This window comes from Muscardinus avellanarius (genome assembly GCF_963383645.1).
Source record: "Muscardinus avellanarius genome assembly, chromosome: 16".
Taxonomy (NCBI): domain Eukaryota; kingdom Metazoa; phylum Chordata; class Mammalia; order Rodentia; family Gliridae; genus Muscardinus; species Muscardinus avellanarius.
This window is the reverse complement of record NC_137802.1, coordinates 67,864,489-67,879,488: the sequence shown is the minus strand read 5'-3', so window position 1 is coordinate 67,879,488 and position 15,000 is coordinate 67,864,489. Positions and strand designations below refer to the sequence as shown.

Genomic DNA, 15,000 nt, shown 5'->3' with positions numbered 1-15,000 from the left:
TGGCGTACGCTTGTAATCCCCTCACTTGGGAGGTGAAGACAGGAGGATCGCGCAGGTTCGAAGCCAGCTGTGCTGGCTTAAGAGACCCTGTTTCCAAATGAAAATATGAAAAATAGGTCTGGGAGTGTAGCCTGGAGACAGAGATATAAGGGCTTCCAGGAACCCCAGTACCACCAAAATAATAACAATAATAATAATAATAATAATAATGATGATGATGATGATGTCTCGGGGTGTAGCTAAGAAGTAGAATGCCCCTGGGTTCCATCCCCAGAACAGGAAGGAAGGAAGGAAGGAAGGAAAGAAGGAAGGATGGATGAGCATCTTCAGTTGGGTGGTTTGGTGAGGCGGCCTGTAGCTGAGGCCTCTCCTCCTTCCCTGGGTCCCTCCCTGCCGAAGGCCTGTTCTGAGAGGTGAACAGATTCCCCCGCTGGAATCCTCTGGTTGCTTCCTTGGAGGTGCCGGTCTCCTGGCGTGGCCTGGGAATTCTGGCTCCTGGTGGAGCGCGGGCCACCCTTCAGGAGAGACTGGCACCCTCGAGGAGTCCAGAGTGCAGACGCGTGTCCACGGGATGGCCCTTTGCGGAACACCGTATTCTCTGATTGGTCACACGCCCATGACCTAGCACCGTGCAGGGAAGCTGGGACGCCCCGGGCCGGGCTGCCCGCTCACACGGAGGCTGTGCCGTACCGGGTTGAGCCAGGACATGGCACGGCCACGGGAAGGGCAGGCCGGCGGCCAGCGGGCAAAGGTGGCTCTGGAGGAGGGGCCGGGGCAGCCGGGAGGGGTTTCCGCTGAGCAGGGAGCTCTGACTCTGCCAACTCAGACGAGGCTGGTGCCAGGTTCTGTTCTTCTCTCTCCGTGGCTCTGGAGAGGGGGTGGAGCTGTTGAGCCTCCGCGCACCAGCCCGGGGCAGAAATCAATGCATCACGCTGGGCCCTGGGAGTCAAAGCCAGAGCAGAAAAGTTCAAACCCATCCCCAGTGCGGATTCGGCCGGCCGTGGAGATACTCAGAGCTGGAGCTCTTGGGAGCCACCCACGTCAGTTCATGAACCTCAAAGGAGTCCCTCCCTCAAGAAGCTGGGGCAGGTCCTGCTGCCTCCGTGCCCAGGTGAGGCCTCCACTGCCCCCCCCACACTTAGCTCCAGGTCTCACCAACTTTAAGTTGGGGGAGCCAGCCTTGAACCTGCCAGCCTCCTGTCTCAGTCTCCCAGGTACTAGGATTATAGGCACGCACCACCACGCCTGGCTGCCTTTCTCTTTAGAAGAGCATGCCTCTGTACGATCCTAGCAACTTAGCTCTCTGTCCCCCTTTCTCTATAGATGGATTTGGGTACCCGGTCTGTGGCTGCAGGTCTCCTTGGAACCTTAGGAAGGGAAAAATTACAGTTGGGAATTAGAAGCTGGTTAGAAAAGCCTTCCAAAGACAGGAGCCTTGAGGCCTGGGGAGTCTCGAGTCTACATGGGGAAGTAAATGAAAGGAATTGGGGTGCAGGCGGGTGCCCAGCCTGTCTCAGGTCACCATTCCCACCTGCTCTGGGCAGGGGTGTTCCCCATGCGTGGGTTCACGGGAAGGATGCTTTGCTCTATGCCCCAACCCTGGTGGTGATGTGTGGGGGTTGTATGGGGGTCCCTCCCCTGGGGGACTCTCCTAAAGGCTGGGTCAGGGCATGCCGGGAACTTTCTTCAATAAAGAACATGAAAATGGGCAGGCATGGTGGTGCACGCTTGCAATCCCAGTACTTGGGAGGCTGAGACAGGAAGATTGCAGGTTTGTGGCTAGCCTCTGCGACTGAGTGAGATCTTATTTCCAAATAAAAAATAAAATAAGCTAGGCGTGGTGGCGCACGCTTGTAATCCCCGCGCTTGGGAGGCGGAGACAGGAGGATCGCGCTGGTTCGGAGCCAGCCTCGCTGGCTTAAGAGACCCTGTTTCCACATAAAAAAGTAAAAAATAGGTCTGAGAGTGTAGCCCGTGGGAGTGTAGCCCAGAGGCAGAAGGGCTTCCAGGGACCCCAGTACCACCAAAAAAAAATAATAAAATAAATAAAATAAAATAAAATAGACAGGGCTTATGTAGCTTAGAGGTAGAATGCTCCTGGGCTCAATTCCCAGAACCACTGAAAAAAATATATATATTGTTCTCCGTCACCCCGTGGACCCCTATTGGAGAGTTTGTCTTCCACTCTTGGGGGTGAGAGCTGGCTCACCCCAACATGGAGCAGGGGAGGGGTGCTAGCTGCTACTGTCTCTTTCCCGGCCTCTTCCTGGCCCTGCCTTTGCAGCCGGTTGGCCACAGTGCCCCAGAATGCTGCTGCCAAGTGCGCTCTGTGCCAAGACGGAGGCTGGGGCCTGGGAGAGGGGCTGGGGACCCGGGGCTGGTGGCTGCCAGGGGTTGTGGAGCTCGGTGCTTGCCCTTCAGGAAGCCTGAAAAACTTTCCTGGGTGAGAGGGACAGCTAGCCTCCGGGTAGTGAGGCGAGGAGGGGGAGGAGGGTGCCGGATCTGTGCTCCTTGGGGACCCAGGGTTCACAATAGCCCCTGTGGCTGCCACTCTCTGGCTTAAGTGGTTGCCTGGGCAACAGCAGGGGCCAGTTTCCACCAATCCATGGCAGAGGCTGGGCCGGGGGGGGGGGGGGAGGCCAAGCAGGAAGGAGGGTGCTGTGCCCCTGTGCTGGATCCTATATAAGGAGGAGGATGGGATCGGCAGGAGTGGCCCGGGCTTCACCGTCCCTCCAGTGGACCTGGAGGCCAAGCACAAAGATGCTTAGGATCACCCGCTGCCGGCCGGGCTCCTGGGGCAGCTTCTGGGCCATCCTGACCCTGGTTGGCCTGGCCACTCGTGCAGGTGAGCGGCAGCAGGCAGGGTGGGGTGTAGGCAGGGTCAGGGCAGGACCTTCCAGCCCTAACCGCACACGGTCCGCCGGGAGGGGGCAGTGTCCACCCAGCCCAGGGGAGCAGCAGGAGGAGGGTGCCCTCCCGGGGTGACTCGCAGAGCGAGGAGGGCAGCCTGCCTTGGAGGACAGCCGGGGCTGGGCAGCAGGCAGGGACCTGAAGATGAAGGCCCTCCGTTCCCATTGTCCCTGCGCCGGGCCCAGGAGAGGCGGGATGGGGACCCTTCAAAGTGGCAGCTGGAGAGGCGGGGCTGGGAAATTCCCACCTCCCCACCCCCCTCACACAGCTCTCCAGTGAGGCTTTCCCTGCCAGCCTCTGTGTGTGTGTGTGTGTGTGTGTGTGTGTGTGTGTGTGTGTGTGTCTGTGTCCATCTGCCAAGGTCACCTGCGCTCTCCCCTTAGAAAGGCTGCCAGCAGCGCTCTCTGCAGATGGGCTTCTGTAACTGAGTGCAGGTCCGCCTGATGGCCCAAGCGTAAGTCTAAGCATGAGAGGGGGATGCCGGCGGCCCACACCCAGGCCCGCTTTGGCACCAACCTACCCTTGGGACTTTTCTGCGGCACCACCACCTGTCACACAGAGCTGTCCGGGCTCCTGCTCAAATGACCCTCATCCCCGGCTCATTGCTCCGGCCTCCCTAATCCTCCATCGCCTTCCAGAACCTTCCCAGGACGGGTTCCTCCACCTCTGTACACATTTGTTCCCTGACTGGCTCCTTAGTTAGCTAATTTAGTTAACTAGTTAGTTATTTTTGGTAAGAGGGGTTGAACCCAGAGGCATTCTAACTCCAAGCTATACCCCTAGCCTGACTGACTGACTTACCCTTTCTTTCTTTTTCTTTCTTTCCTTTTTTCTTCCTTCCTTCCTTATTTCCTTTCTCTCTTTCTCTCTCTCTCTCTCTTTTTCTTTTTTCTTTCAGTACTGGGAATTTAACCCAGGGGCAAAAATTCTACCTGTGAGCTGAACTACACTCCCACACCCCCAGCCCCTCTTTTTGTGTGGGTCTGGGGATGGAACCCAGGGGCATTTGACCTCCGAGCCACATCCCCTGCCCAATTTTTTATTCTTTACTTTGAAACAGGGTCTCACTGAGTTGCGGAGGGCCTCACTAAGTAGCTGAGGCTGTCTGCAAACCGTGATCCTCCGGTCTCAGCCTCCCGAATGCTGGAATTACAAGCGTGCGCCACCACGCCCGGCTTCCCTTTTTTTTTTTTTTTTTTCCAATACTGAGGATTGAAGCATTCTACCTCCAAGCTACACCCCCCCCCCAGCCCTATTTTTTATTCTTAATTTTGAAACAGGATCTCACTAAGTTGCAGAGGGCCTCACTAAGTAGCTGAGGCTGGCCACAAACCTGCCATCCTCCTGTTTCAGCCTCCCAAGTCCTGGGATTCCAAGCGTGTAGTCACGCCCAACTTACGTGTGCTACTTTTGACAACCCCTCTGGGCAGGGGTGGGGGGAGATGTAGACCTGTTTCAGAGGGTTGGGGGCCACAGGTTTCCTTCACTTTCTCCTTGGGGTCTCACGGAGACTATTAATGGCCCGTGGCCTCCCCCTGCCCAGAAACCCCCACCTTCCCAAGAGCATCTTCTGAGCGTTGCCTCAGTAGACACACCTGCGCACCCAGGATGTGCTATGGGTACAGATGCATCCACGCCAGCAGGTTTCACACAGCCTCTCGCCCTTCGCCTGACAGCTGTCTCCAGCTGGGCCCTCTGCACCCGGGGACTGCGGCTGTGCTGGGACGGCTTCTCAGGAGGCACTGTCTCCTTTCCTGCCGCAGCCCAGAGAGCCGATGTGGGCGGGGAGGCAGCGGGCGCCCCCATCAACCACTCCCAGATGCTGCTCCACCGCCTGCAGGAGCTGCTGCAGCAGGGCAACGCCAGCGACGTGGTCCTGCGCGTGCGGGCCGCGGGCGCCGACGAGGTCCGTGTCTTCCACGCCCACCGCCTGCTGCTGGGGCTGCACAGCCCGCTGCTCCGGGAGCTACTGAGCAACCAGAGCGAGGCGCTGCTGCAGGAGCCGCGGGACTGCGCCGCCGTCTTCGACAAGTTCATCAGGTGGGAACCATCACGCCCCCCCAGACCCCCGGCTCCTCCACCCACGGGGCTCATCATCCGCTCCCTGATGTTCTGAAGACCACCCCGCTCCCCTAACCCCACTGCCCTCTTGCACAGCACAGCCAGCTCCCGCCTTGCCTGTATGCCTGTGTGGTTTGATGTTACGATCCACCTCTGGCAACCCCCTTAGAGGTACTTCCAAGAGAGCTTTTAGAAACCACAGATTCCTGAGCCTGGGCAGTCAGTTTTAGGCCTAGGGGCTTGGGCCAGCAATCGTTTTTATATTTAAGTATCCATGTGGTTTTTTGGGTGTCTGCCCAGGTTTGGAACCACAAGGCTTAGAAGCTGAAAGTTTAGCCAGCTCTCTCCCCACCTCCCTGCTTTCAGTCAGTGTGCTGCAAGATGGCTGCAGAAGGCTAGGCATCACTTCCAAGTCCCAGGCAACAGGGAGGGATACAACTGAAGGGCTCCCATAGAGCCAAGTGGGGTGCTGTGTGCTAGGGGGAAGGGTAGGAAGGCAAGCAGGGGATACTGGCAGACTGAGAAAGAGACAGCAAGAGACACTCAACAAGATGGCTAGCCAGGAAAGGAAAAAGACAAGCCAGGCGTGGCGGCACACACTTGTCATCCCAGTACTTAGGAGGCTGAAAAAACAGGATGGCTGGTTTGCAGCCAGCCTCAGCTACTTAATGAGGCCCTCCGCAACTTGGTGAGACCCTGTTTCAAAATAAAGAATAATTGGCCAGGCATGGTGGCACACGCTTGTAATCCCCGCGCTTGGGAGGCAAAGTCAAGAGGATCGTGCAGGTTCAAAGCCAGCTGCGCTGGCTTAAGAGACCCTATTTCCAAATTTTAAAAAAGTATAAAATATGTCTGGGAGTGTAGCCTGGAGGTATAAGGGCTTCCAGGAACCCCAGTACACACACACACACACACACACACACACACACACACACATACACACAAAGAATAATCCAGGTATGGTGGCACACGCTTGTAATCCCAGCATTCGGGAGCCTGGGACAGGAGGATCCTGGTTCACGGCCAGCCTCAGCTACTTAGTGAGGCCCTTTGCAACTCAGTGGGACCCTGTTTCAAACTAAAGAATAAAAAATAGGACTGGGTGTGTAGCTCGGAGGTGGAATGCCCCTGGGTTCCATCCCCAGACCCGCAAAAAAAAAAAAAAAAAAAAAAGAATAAAAAAGAATAAAAAAATAGGGCAGGGGCATGTAGCTCATTGGTAGAATGCTCCTGGCTTCAATTCCCAGTTGTGCCAAGAAAAAAAAGAAAGAAAGAAAGAAAGAAAGAAAGAAAGAAAGAAAGAAAGAAAGAAAGAGAGAAAGAGAGAAAGAAAGGAGAGACTGCAGAAAAGGAAGTGGGGTGGGAGAAGAGGCAGGCCCAGTGCCCACCGCCTGTTTGGTGGCAAGTCTTCACCCTCCTCCACCCTAACCCTGACAGGTGCAGCCTGTTCCCCCTCTCCTACAGATCAACTAAAGGTTTATCAAAGTTAAAACGACCCGCCCAAAGCCAGGTGTGGTGGCGCATGCTTGTAATCCCCGCGCTTGCAAGGCTGAGACAGGAGGATCGCACAAGTTCAAAGCCAGCCTCTACTTAGTGAGGCTCTCAGCAGCTTAGTGAGACCCTATTTCCAAATAAAATATAAAATAGGTCGGGGGTGTAGCCCAGAAGTAGAAGACCCCTGGGTTCCATCCCTAGTACCAACAAACAAACAAAAGCCGCCCGCCCGTGTTGCAGGTAGGTGGAAAGGCACAGACCTGAGCCCAGCCTGCAACCCGCAGGCACAGGGCCCTGTCTCATTTGTTCTAGACTACAGCTAGGTCTCTAGCAGGTGCTCATCAAACACAAGCGAATTCCACCATACCTCCAGGAACTGAAAGAGGAGGTCCGGAGTGGGGACCGCCTGGAAGGGCCCTTAAGAGGGAACGCAGGAGCCTCGGGGCCCTTTCTGTTCTGTTGGCCCTCCAAGGCGGGGTCCCCTCTGGGCACCGAGAAAGAAAGCGAGCTGGAGTGGGGAGCATCCTCGTCCCGGCTCCCCTCACCTGTCCGCCTCTCCGCAGGTATCTGTACTGCGGCGAGCTGACCGTGCTGCTGGCCCAGGCCATCCCGCTGCACAAGCTGGCCACCAAGTACGGGGTGGCCTCCCTGCAGCGGGGCGTGGCCGACTACATGCGCGCGCACCTGGCGGGCGGCGCGGGCCCGGCGGTGGGCTGGTACCACTATGCGGTGAGCACGGGGGACGAGGCCCTGCGCGAGAGCTGCCTGCAGTTCCTGGCCTGGAACCTGTCCGCGGTGGCGGGCAGCTCCGAGTGGGGCGCCGTGAGCCCCGAGCTCCTGGCGCAGCTCCTGCAGCGCTCGGACCTGGTGCTGCAGGACGAGCTGGAGCTGTTCCACGCGCTGGAGGTGTGGCTGGGCCGCACCCGGGCGCCGGCGGCGGTGGCCGAGCAGGCGCTGCGCGCCATCCGCTACCCCATGATCCCGCCCGCGCAGCTGTTCCAGCTGCAGGCGCGCTCGGCGGTCCTGGCGCGCCACGGCCCGGCGGTGGCCGACCTGCTGCTGCAGGCCTACCAGTTCCACGCCGCCTCGCCCTTGCACTACGCCAAGTTCTTCGACGTCAACGGCAGCGCCTTCCTGCCGCGCAACTACCTCGCCCCGGCCTGGGGCGCCCCCTGGGTCATCAACAACCCGGCCCGCGACGACCGCAGCACCAGCTTCCAGACGCAGCTGGGCCCGAGCGGCCACGATGCGGGCCGCCGGGTCACCTGGAACGTGCTGTTCTCGCCGCGCTGGCTGCCCGTGAGCCTGCGGCCCGTCTACTCGGACACCGCGGGCACCGCGCTGCCCGCCGCGCGCCCCGAGGACGGCCGGCCGCGCCTCGTGGTCACGCCGGCCAGCAGCGGCGGGGACGCGGCGGGTGTGAGCTTCCAGAAGACCGTGCTGGTGGGGGCGCGCCAGCAGGGCCGCCTGCTGGTCCGCCACGCCTACAGCTTCCACCAGAGCAGCGAGGAGGCCGGAGACTTCCTGGCGCACGCGGACCTGCAGCGGCGCAACTCCGAGTACCTGGTGGAGAACGCCCTGCACCTGCACCTCATCGTCAAGCCGGTCTATCACACGCTCATCCGGACCCCCAAGTAGTCCCCGGATTGGGATTTGCAGGGTCTGGGAAGGGCGAGGCGAGAGTGCAGTGCAGGTGACTACCAGCCCGGCCCCTGGCTGGCCAGGCGCTGGCCACGCCGGGCTGGGAGGCATCCCGGTGACGCGTGGTAGACCAGATGTCCTTCACAGCCATCTGGAAGGTGATACCGTTGGTTCTTAATAAACAGATGCTCAGAATGCAGAGGGCTGGTTGAACCACTAGCCCCTGGGCAAAAGCAATCTAGAGAAAGCCCACAAGCCTGGGGGATTACCTACCCTGCCTTGAGGTTTTCCTTAAGCGCCCCCCCACCCCCAAGCAATGGGACAGAGCAGGTAGGAGCCACCAAATGGTCAGAGGGATCAGCCAGCCTGCGGCACGTGGACAGAACTCTGGCTGGGATTTTCTCACCTGGAGCAGAGGCTTAGCTAGGCAATTGGGAGCTCTGACCACCAGGGGACAGCCACCTCATCTGGATTGTGAGACCTTCCTTTCTTTCTTTCTTTCTTTCTTTCTTTCTTTCTTTCTTTCTTTCTTTTGTACTGGGCATGGAACCCAGGACATTCTACCTCCAAGATACATCCCCAGCCCTATTTTTAATTCTTTATTTTGAAACAGGGTCTCACTGAGTTGCAGAGGGCCTCACTGAGTAGCAGAGGCTGTTCATGAACCGCGGTCCTCTGGCCTCAGTCTCTGAATGCCAGGATTACAAGCGTGTGCCACCAAGCCCATCTATGGCTTGTGAGCCTTCCTGCCAGAGGGCGACCCCAAGAACTTGACCTCCTGCTCCTGGGAGGGGGCCTGGACTGGGGGCATAAACCAGACCTGGCTCTAGCCCTGCCCTTCCCAGGGAGGGTTCCTGGAGTCTGGAGAAAACCCCCAGCCAGGGGAAGTCTGGGTGTTGGGAGGAGGAGGAAGGGAGCTGGATAAATCTTAGACACAACCATCCCATATCCAGACAGGGTCTAGACACAACCATCAAAAGCCAAATGGGATTTTATTGTTAAAAAGAAAGTAAAGGGGGAAAAGGCCACTGCTAAGTGACAAAACCAGGTTCCCTCCCTAACCCCTACCGTCTTGAGTGAGACCCCTGCTGGCCCCTTCCCCATCCATCCGGGTGCCCTTGCCAGAGGTGTGGGCCAGGGAGGCCCAGCTCACTAACAGCGCCCTCTCCCCAGTGCCAGGGCCCAGGGTCTGTGCAGCGTTTGGGCCAGTCTTCCATCTGGGGCCCAGCCACATGGCCACACTTCCTGGGCATGGGAGGGTTGGGCAGACACCCCACAACTCTTGGGCCTCAGGAGCCCCAGCTTTCCGAGCTGAGTGCCTGCTCTCCTGAGACCCCAGTGTCCCACTCCATCTCCCCCTTGGTGCCCCGCTGTCCTCTCCAGTCTCAGCGGCACAGAAGGTGGTACCCCTTAGTTATGCCGGAGGCGTCCCTCTTTGCCATGGGTACTTGGGCCATGAGACAGGCGGGGCCCGTGAAGAGTCCGTCGGGAGCCACCAACTGGGTTGGAGGGCATAAGGGGTGAGGGGTCTCCAGCACCTGGATCAGGGGAAGGGCCAAGGATCAGCGGTTGAGGAACGCCCCCAGCCTCTCTCTCAGGCCCAGTGGCCTTGAACTCCCAAGGGATCCAACCCAAGTTGTCAGTCCTCGAGTGTTTTTTCTCTTTTTGCTTGGTACTAGGGATTGGACACAGTGGCATTCTAACTCCAAGCTATACCTCCAGCCCATTTTTTTATTTTTTCTGTTTTGAAAGAGGGTCTCTCTAGATTCCTCAGAGTCTCACTACTTTCTGAGGCTGTCCCTGAACCTGTGACCCTCCTGTCTCAGCCTTCCAAGTACTGGGATTAGAGGCATGCTCCACCATGCCTGGCTACCGTATTTCTGCAAGGGGCAGCAAGCCGGACTCTCCTCCTCCCTGGGCTGGCCAAGGCCTCCCCTCCCCGACTCCCTCCCACACTGGTCCTCACCTGTGCTCTGGCTTGGGGGGAGTCTGACTTTGGCTAGAGGCAGAGCCACCTTCCCCAGATGCCTGGTCCCGGAGGCGGGGGTCCCACACACTGCTGGAATCTTGTGATCAGAGATGCTCTCCAAGGCGCGGGGCCCCTTAAGGTGCGTCTTGGGGCAGGAGAGCTGTGTTGGTTGGAGAACAGAGAGGTGAGGCCGAGCTCCATCACCCTGACAGCCAAGGACAGAGGCATTGGTGCGAATGGGGCTTCTGGAAGAATCCAGCCCTTAGTCCCACCCACAAGGAAGGGGCCCAGACACCTCACCCTTTGCCCCGTGACCTCAAAGGACCGGGACCTCCGCTTCCTCCTCTTGGCCTCCAGGGACTCCTCCTTTTTCTTGCCCACAATCTTTCTCTGGCCACGCAGCCAGGGCCCCGAGCCATCGCTCCGATGCCTAGCCGCCTGGGATGGGGCCTCGCCCGTGCTGCTGGACAGGTTGTCCTCGCTGGTAGCGTTCTGCAGCGCAGGGCTGGGAGGCCGCTTGCAGGCCAGTGGGCCGGGAGGCCGGGCGTCTTCAGCCTCGCTCAGGGAGTGCAGGGACAGGCTGCTGCGCTGCGTGGTGGCTGCCAGCAGGTGGCGCCCCTCTGGGCCGAGGGTCCGCGAGCGCCGCCTGGCGGCCTTCACGGAGATGCACTTGGTGCTGGTGAGAATCTCCTTTCTCTCTACAGGGGACACAGGGGCATCCAACGGGGTTCAGGGCCACCTCCTCAGGAGCCAGGGTGCCGGGTTTCACTCCCAGCACCCCCACCTCCTGGCTATTGAAAACGTTTGGGGTGCGCTCTGAGTCTCACTCTAGTTAAACTGGGGATGATAAAACTAACGCCAGAAGGTTATTTCGAGGGTTCATGGAGACAATGGATGGAGCCCACTTTACCCAGGGGCAGGGATTTGCGATTACAGTTACTACTGGATGGGCTGGGGAGCGGTGACTGTAAGTGCCAGGTGTTCCCACTCTAGTTTCTCCTCCTCCTCCTCCTCCTCCTCCTCCTCCTCCTCTTCCCTCTTTTGAGGCACTGGGGCATTCTACCTCTGAGCTATACCCCCATCCCTATTTTTTATTCTTTATGTTGGAACAGGGTCCCACTGAGTTGCAGAGGGCCTCACTAAGTAGCTGAGGCTGTCCGTGAACCGCGATCCTCCTGTCTCAGCCTCCCAAGTGCTGGGATTACAAGCGTGCGCCTCCACGCCCAGCTTCCCACTCTAGTGTTCCCCGTCTCTGTGTCCTGGATCCTCTGGGGCATGATCCCTCTATAGAGTGACAATATCTAGTGCGGGGCACAAGGCAGAGGGCGGGAAGGGGCTTAGAGGACCCCAGGCAGGGGCGCACGCACCTTTGTGGGACAGAAGGATCTCTGACAAGTTCTCGCTGCCGTCTGGGGAGGAGTTCATCTGGCTTTCCTGGCTGTCTTGAGGCACAGCCTGGGGCTGCAGCAGGGGGTGAAGGCTGATCTTGGACACAGCAGGGACCCCGTGCCCCATGCAGCAGAGACCCAGGGGCCTCAGGGGTGGGGCTGTTTTGAAAAGACCCCACTCCGATGGCCAGGTCTCCACCCCAATAGCAGAGTTCATAGGACCAATGAGTGCCCGGGCTCACCTCCTGGGTCACCAGGTCTCCAACCTGGATGGGAGGTGGGGTGGGCACGGAGGAGCTCTTCGCCTGCCAGGCCCTGGGACTGGCCTTGAACATGTGGTGGGCTTCGCTGAGGTTGACGGAAGAGGACGTTGACCAAGCTGGTGAGGTCCCCACCACGCCCCACCCCAGGGGAGAGGCTGCCTGTGCCAAGGGAGAGAGAACCCAGGAGTCCTGGCTCTACACCTGTGCCCCCTCTGGCTTGGCTTCCCCAGGCGGCACTGGTCTGGGCTGGCATCCCTGCAGGGCACAGCCGGCGGCTGGCAGGAGCCACCTCACCTCTCGGGGCCCAGGGGCGGGAGGCTGCCGTTGCGCAGGCACTGGCCGTCAGCGCTCAGCGTCTTCCCGCTCTCCGGGTCAGAGTCCGGGGTCAGAGTACTTCCTGCTGGGGTGATTTTGGGCAAGGAGCTGTCCTGGGGAGGGGAGAGCAGGGGCGGACAGTCAGGAGAACTTGGTTGGACACACAGGGGCCACCCACACAGGGTGATGCGCGCTGGGAGCCCAGGCTTGGGTTCTGGCTCCTGGGGTCTGCGAGGTGGCCTTAGTGGTGCTGCCCGGTGGCCTGGTCTCCTGGGGAGGAGTTTCTGGAGCCATCTGTGACTTCTCAGATGGCCGACCCTGACCCTCAGCTCCTGGATGGGGACAAGTGGTAGAGCGGGATGTCCGGGGGCTGGGACCTTACTCTGGCATAGCAAGGCTCAGGGTTGGCTAAGATGAAAAGCCAGTAGTGTCCCTGGGTACCAGCCAGCCTAGTCCGGTCCCCACGCCTTTATTACAGCCCCTCGCTCGGAGCATGCGCGCACCTGCAGGGCCCTGGAGGCCACGCGGTCCATGATGGTGGCCCGCTCCAGGCTGCCCTCCTCCAGCTCCCGCAGGTACACTTCGTAGAGCGCCTCCAGGTGCTGGGGCACGGCCAGGTTGTAGTCTGCAGGAGAAGAGGCGGCTCTGAGCAGGCCGGTGGGCCCTGGGCGAGCTCCGGAGCCAGGCGTGGGACGGGGTCCTACCGTCGATGACCTGCCGCTGGCCCTGGATGATCTCGTCGCACAGGCTGCGGTGCTGCTCCAGGCGGCGCAAGGCCTCGCGGCGGTGGCGCAGCGCGCCGTCGCGGAGCAGCGCGTGCGACTGCATCTCCGTGTTCTCCACTTCCAGCTCGTGCACGCGGCACAGCAGGCTGAGGACCTCGCGCTGCTCCTCCGAGCCGATGCGCCTCGGCAGAGTCTCCTCCAGCCGCCGGCCCCGCGCACGCAGCTCTCGGCAGCGCTGCTCCAGGGCCAGCTGCAGGGGCAACCCGCTTAGCGCTGAGCAGCCCCCACCCAGCCTCCCCAGCCCACGCCTCCGGCCTCCCGGTCTCAGGTGGTGACCCAGGCCGACCCTGGGAAAGGCATCTTGGGCCTTGCAACCAGGCCTCTCTACATCCACTGTCACTGCCCTGACCACCACCCATCCTGGATGGATCTGTTCAACCTTAGCTCTCTGGTTTTTATTTTATTTACTTATGTATTTATTTATGTATTTGTGTATGTATGTATGTATGATTTGTGGGCTTGGGGATGGAACCCAGGGGCATCTGACTTCCGAGCTACACTCCCTGCTCTATTTTTATTCTTTATTTTGAAACAGGGTCTCACTGAGTTGCAAAGGGCCTAAGTAGCTGAGGCTGTCTGCTAACTGCTATCCTCCTGTCTCAGCTTAACCTGATGCCCTCAGAGCTCCTGATAGCTTGACCCCCCCTTAAGCCCCCCCATTTGGCTTGCCCAGAACAGAGGGTAAAGATCTGTTGATCTGTTATCCAGAAAGCCCTTATTATTTAGCCAAGCATGTGGCTTGTAATCCCAGTACTTGGGAGGCTGAGGCAGAAGGATCGCAGGTTCACAGCCTGCTTCCACAAGCAGTGAGGCTCTCATTAACCTAGTGAGACCCTGTTTCAAACATAAATAAAATAAAATAGGGCTGGGGTGTAGGTCAGAGGTAGAATACCCCTGAGTTCAGTCCCCAGCACCACACACACACACACACACACACACACACACACACACACACACACACACTGCCCTAATTATTGTATTAGCTACCATGTGTTTTGTTTGTTTTTGCTTTTGTACTGGGGATTGAATCCGGGAACATTCCTTTCTTTCTTTTTTTGTTGTGGAACTGGGGATGGAACCCAGGGGCATTCTACCTCCAAGCTAGATCCCCAGCCTTATGTTTTATTCTTTATTTTGAAACAGGGTCTCACTCAGTTGCAAAGGGCCTCACTAAGTAGCTGAGGTTAGCCAAGAACCACGATCTTCCTGTCTCAGCCTCCCAAATGCTGGGATTACAAGCACGCACCACCGCACCCCGCTAGGAACATTCACTTCTGAGCTACACCCCCGGCCCTTTTTATTTTGAAACAGGGTCTCATTAAGTTGCTGAAACTGGCCTTGAACCTGCAATCTTCCTGTCTCAGCCTCCCAAGTACTGGCATTACAAGCGTGTACCACCGTGCCCAGCTAGCCACTATGTTTTGAGTCCTTGGTATATTCCAGGAGTGTGTTTAATCTGTCCGACACGACCCTCTGAGGGCCACCGCTGCTCCTACTTTACCGACAAGCCATGAGAAGCACAGAGAGGTTGCAGAAATCTTGGGTGACACAGTCACCCAGGATTTGTGGCTGAGCTCCCGGGTCCCCCTCCTCTCCTGGCCTTCAGCCTCTCTGCCTCCACTTTTCAACCCCCCCCCCCAAGCCCCAGACACCTTCTGCTTGTTCAGCTTCTTCTGCTCTCCCATTAGGGTGGCGATGCTCTCCCTGGCGGAGGCCACCTCGGGCGGCTCCAGGGTGTCTGGCTGGTCATCGCCAGTGTCCGAGTCCTTCTCGCTGTCATCCTTGGCGTAGCACTCCTTCCTCCGCTCCTCCTGCCACTTGAGGGTCCGCCGAGACTTCTCGTGCTCCCAGCTGCAGGAGCCCCGGCCCAGGGTGGGGTGGGGGAGACATGGGATTCAGTTGGGGGGCGGGGCAGCATGAGCAGCTACAGCTCCCAGCTCCTGCGTGGCGGGCGGCGTACCCGGCAATGGTGAGCAGGTGGCGGGAGGTGTCGATCTGGACCTCCATGGCGTGGTTCTCCAGCTCCAGCAGGCGCCTGCGCACGTCCATCTGCTCCTGGAAGGCGCTGATCAGTTGCTCCCGCAGCGGTCCCATCTCGGCCTGCTCGGCCTGCCCGCCGTGCAGCTGGACCTCGGCTGCCCGGCCAGCGGGGTGGGGGAGGTCAGCAGAGCCCA

The 15,000-nt window shown here is 59.0% G+C and overlaps 2 protein-coding genes across 2 annotated transcripts in view; one reads left to right on the top strand and one right to left on the bottom strand.

The window, feature by feature from the left end:
- Positions 1–2,757: 2,757 nt before the first annotated feature.
- Positions 2,758–8,103, top strand: BTBD17 (BTB domain containing 17; the record flags this gene model as incomplete). Its single annotated transcript, XM_080713427.1, has 3 exons — positions 2,758–2,845; positions 4,674–4,950; positions 7,029–8,103. The coding sequence occupies exons 1-3, from the start codon at positions 2,761–2,763 to the stop codon at positions 8,101–8,103; spliced, it is 1,437 nt and encodes a 478-aa protein (XP_080569553.1). The 5' UTR covers positions 2,758–2,760.
- Positions 8,104–9,516: 1,413 nt separating this feature from the next.
- Positions 9,517–15,000, bottom strand: part of KIF19 (kinesin family member 19) — a gene marked incomplete at both ends in the record, with an annotated part of 33,222 nt that continues 27,738 nt past the window's right edge. The window contains 10 exons of the mRNA XM_080712542.1: positions 9,517–9,644; positions 10,073–10,235; positions 10,376–10,773; positions 11,443–11,530; positions 11,706–11,811; positions 12,021–12,154; positions 12,545–12,666; positions 12,746–13,016; positions 14,479–14,677; positions 14,787–14,961. Coding sequence (XP_080568668.1) covers positions 9,517–9,644; positions 10,073–10,235; positions 10,376–10,773; positions 11,443–11,530; positions 11,706–11,811; positions 12,021–12,154; positions 12,545–12,666; positions 12,746–13,016; positions 14,479–14,677; positions 14,787–14,961 — 1,784 coding nt within the window. The remainder of the gene's footprint in view (positions 9,645–10,072; positions 10,236–10,375; positions 10,774–11,442; positions 11,531–11,705; positions 11,812–12,020; positions 12,155–12,544; positions 12,667–12,745; positions 13,017–14,478; positions 14,678–14,786; positions 14,962–15,000) is intronic.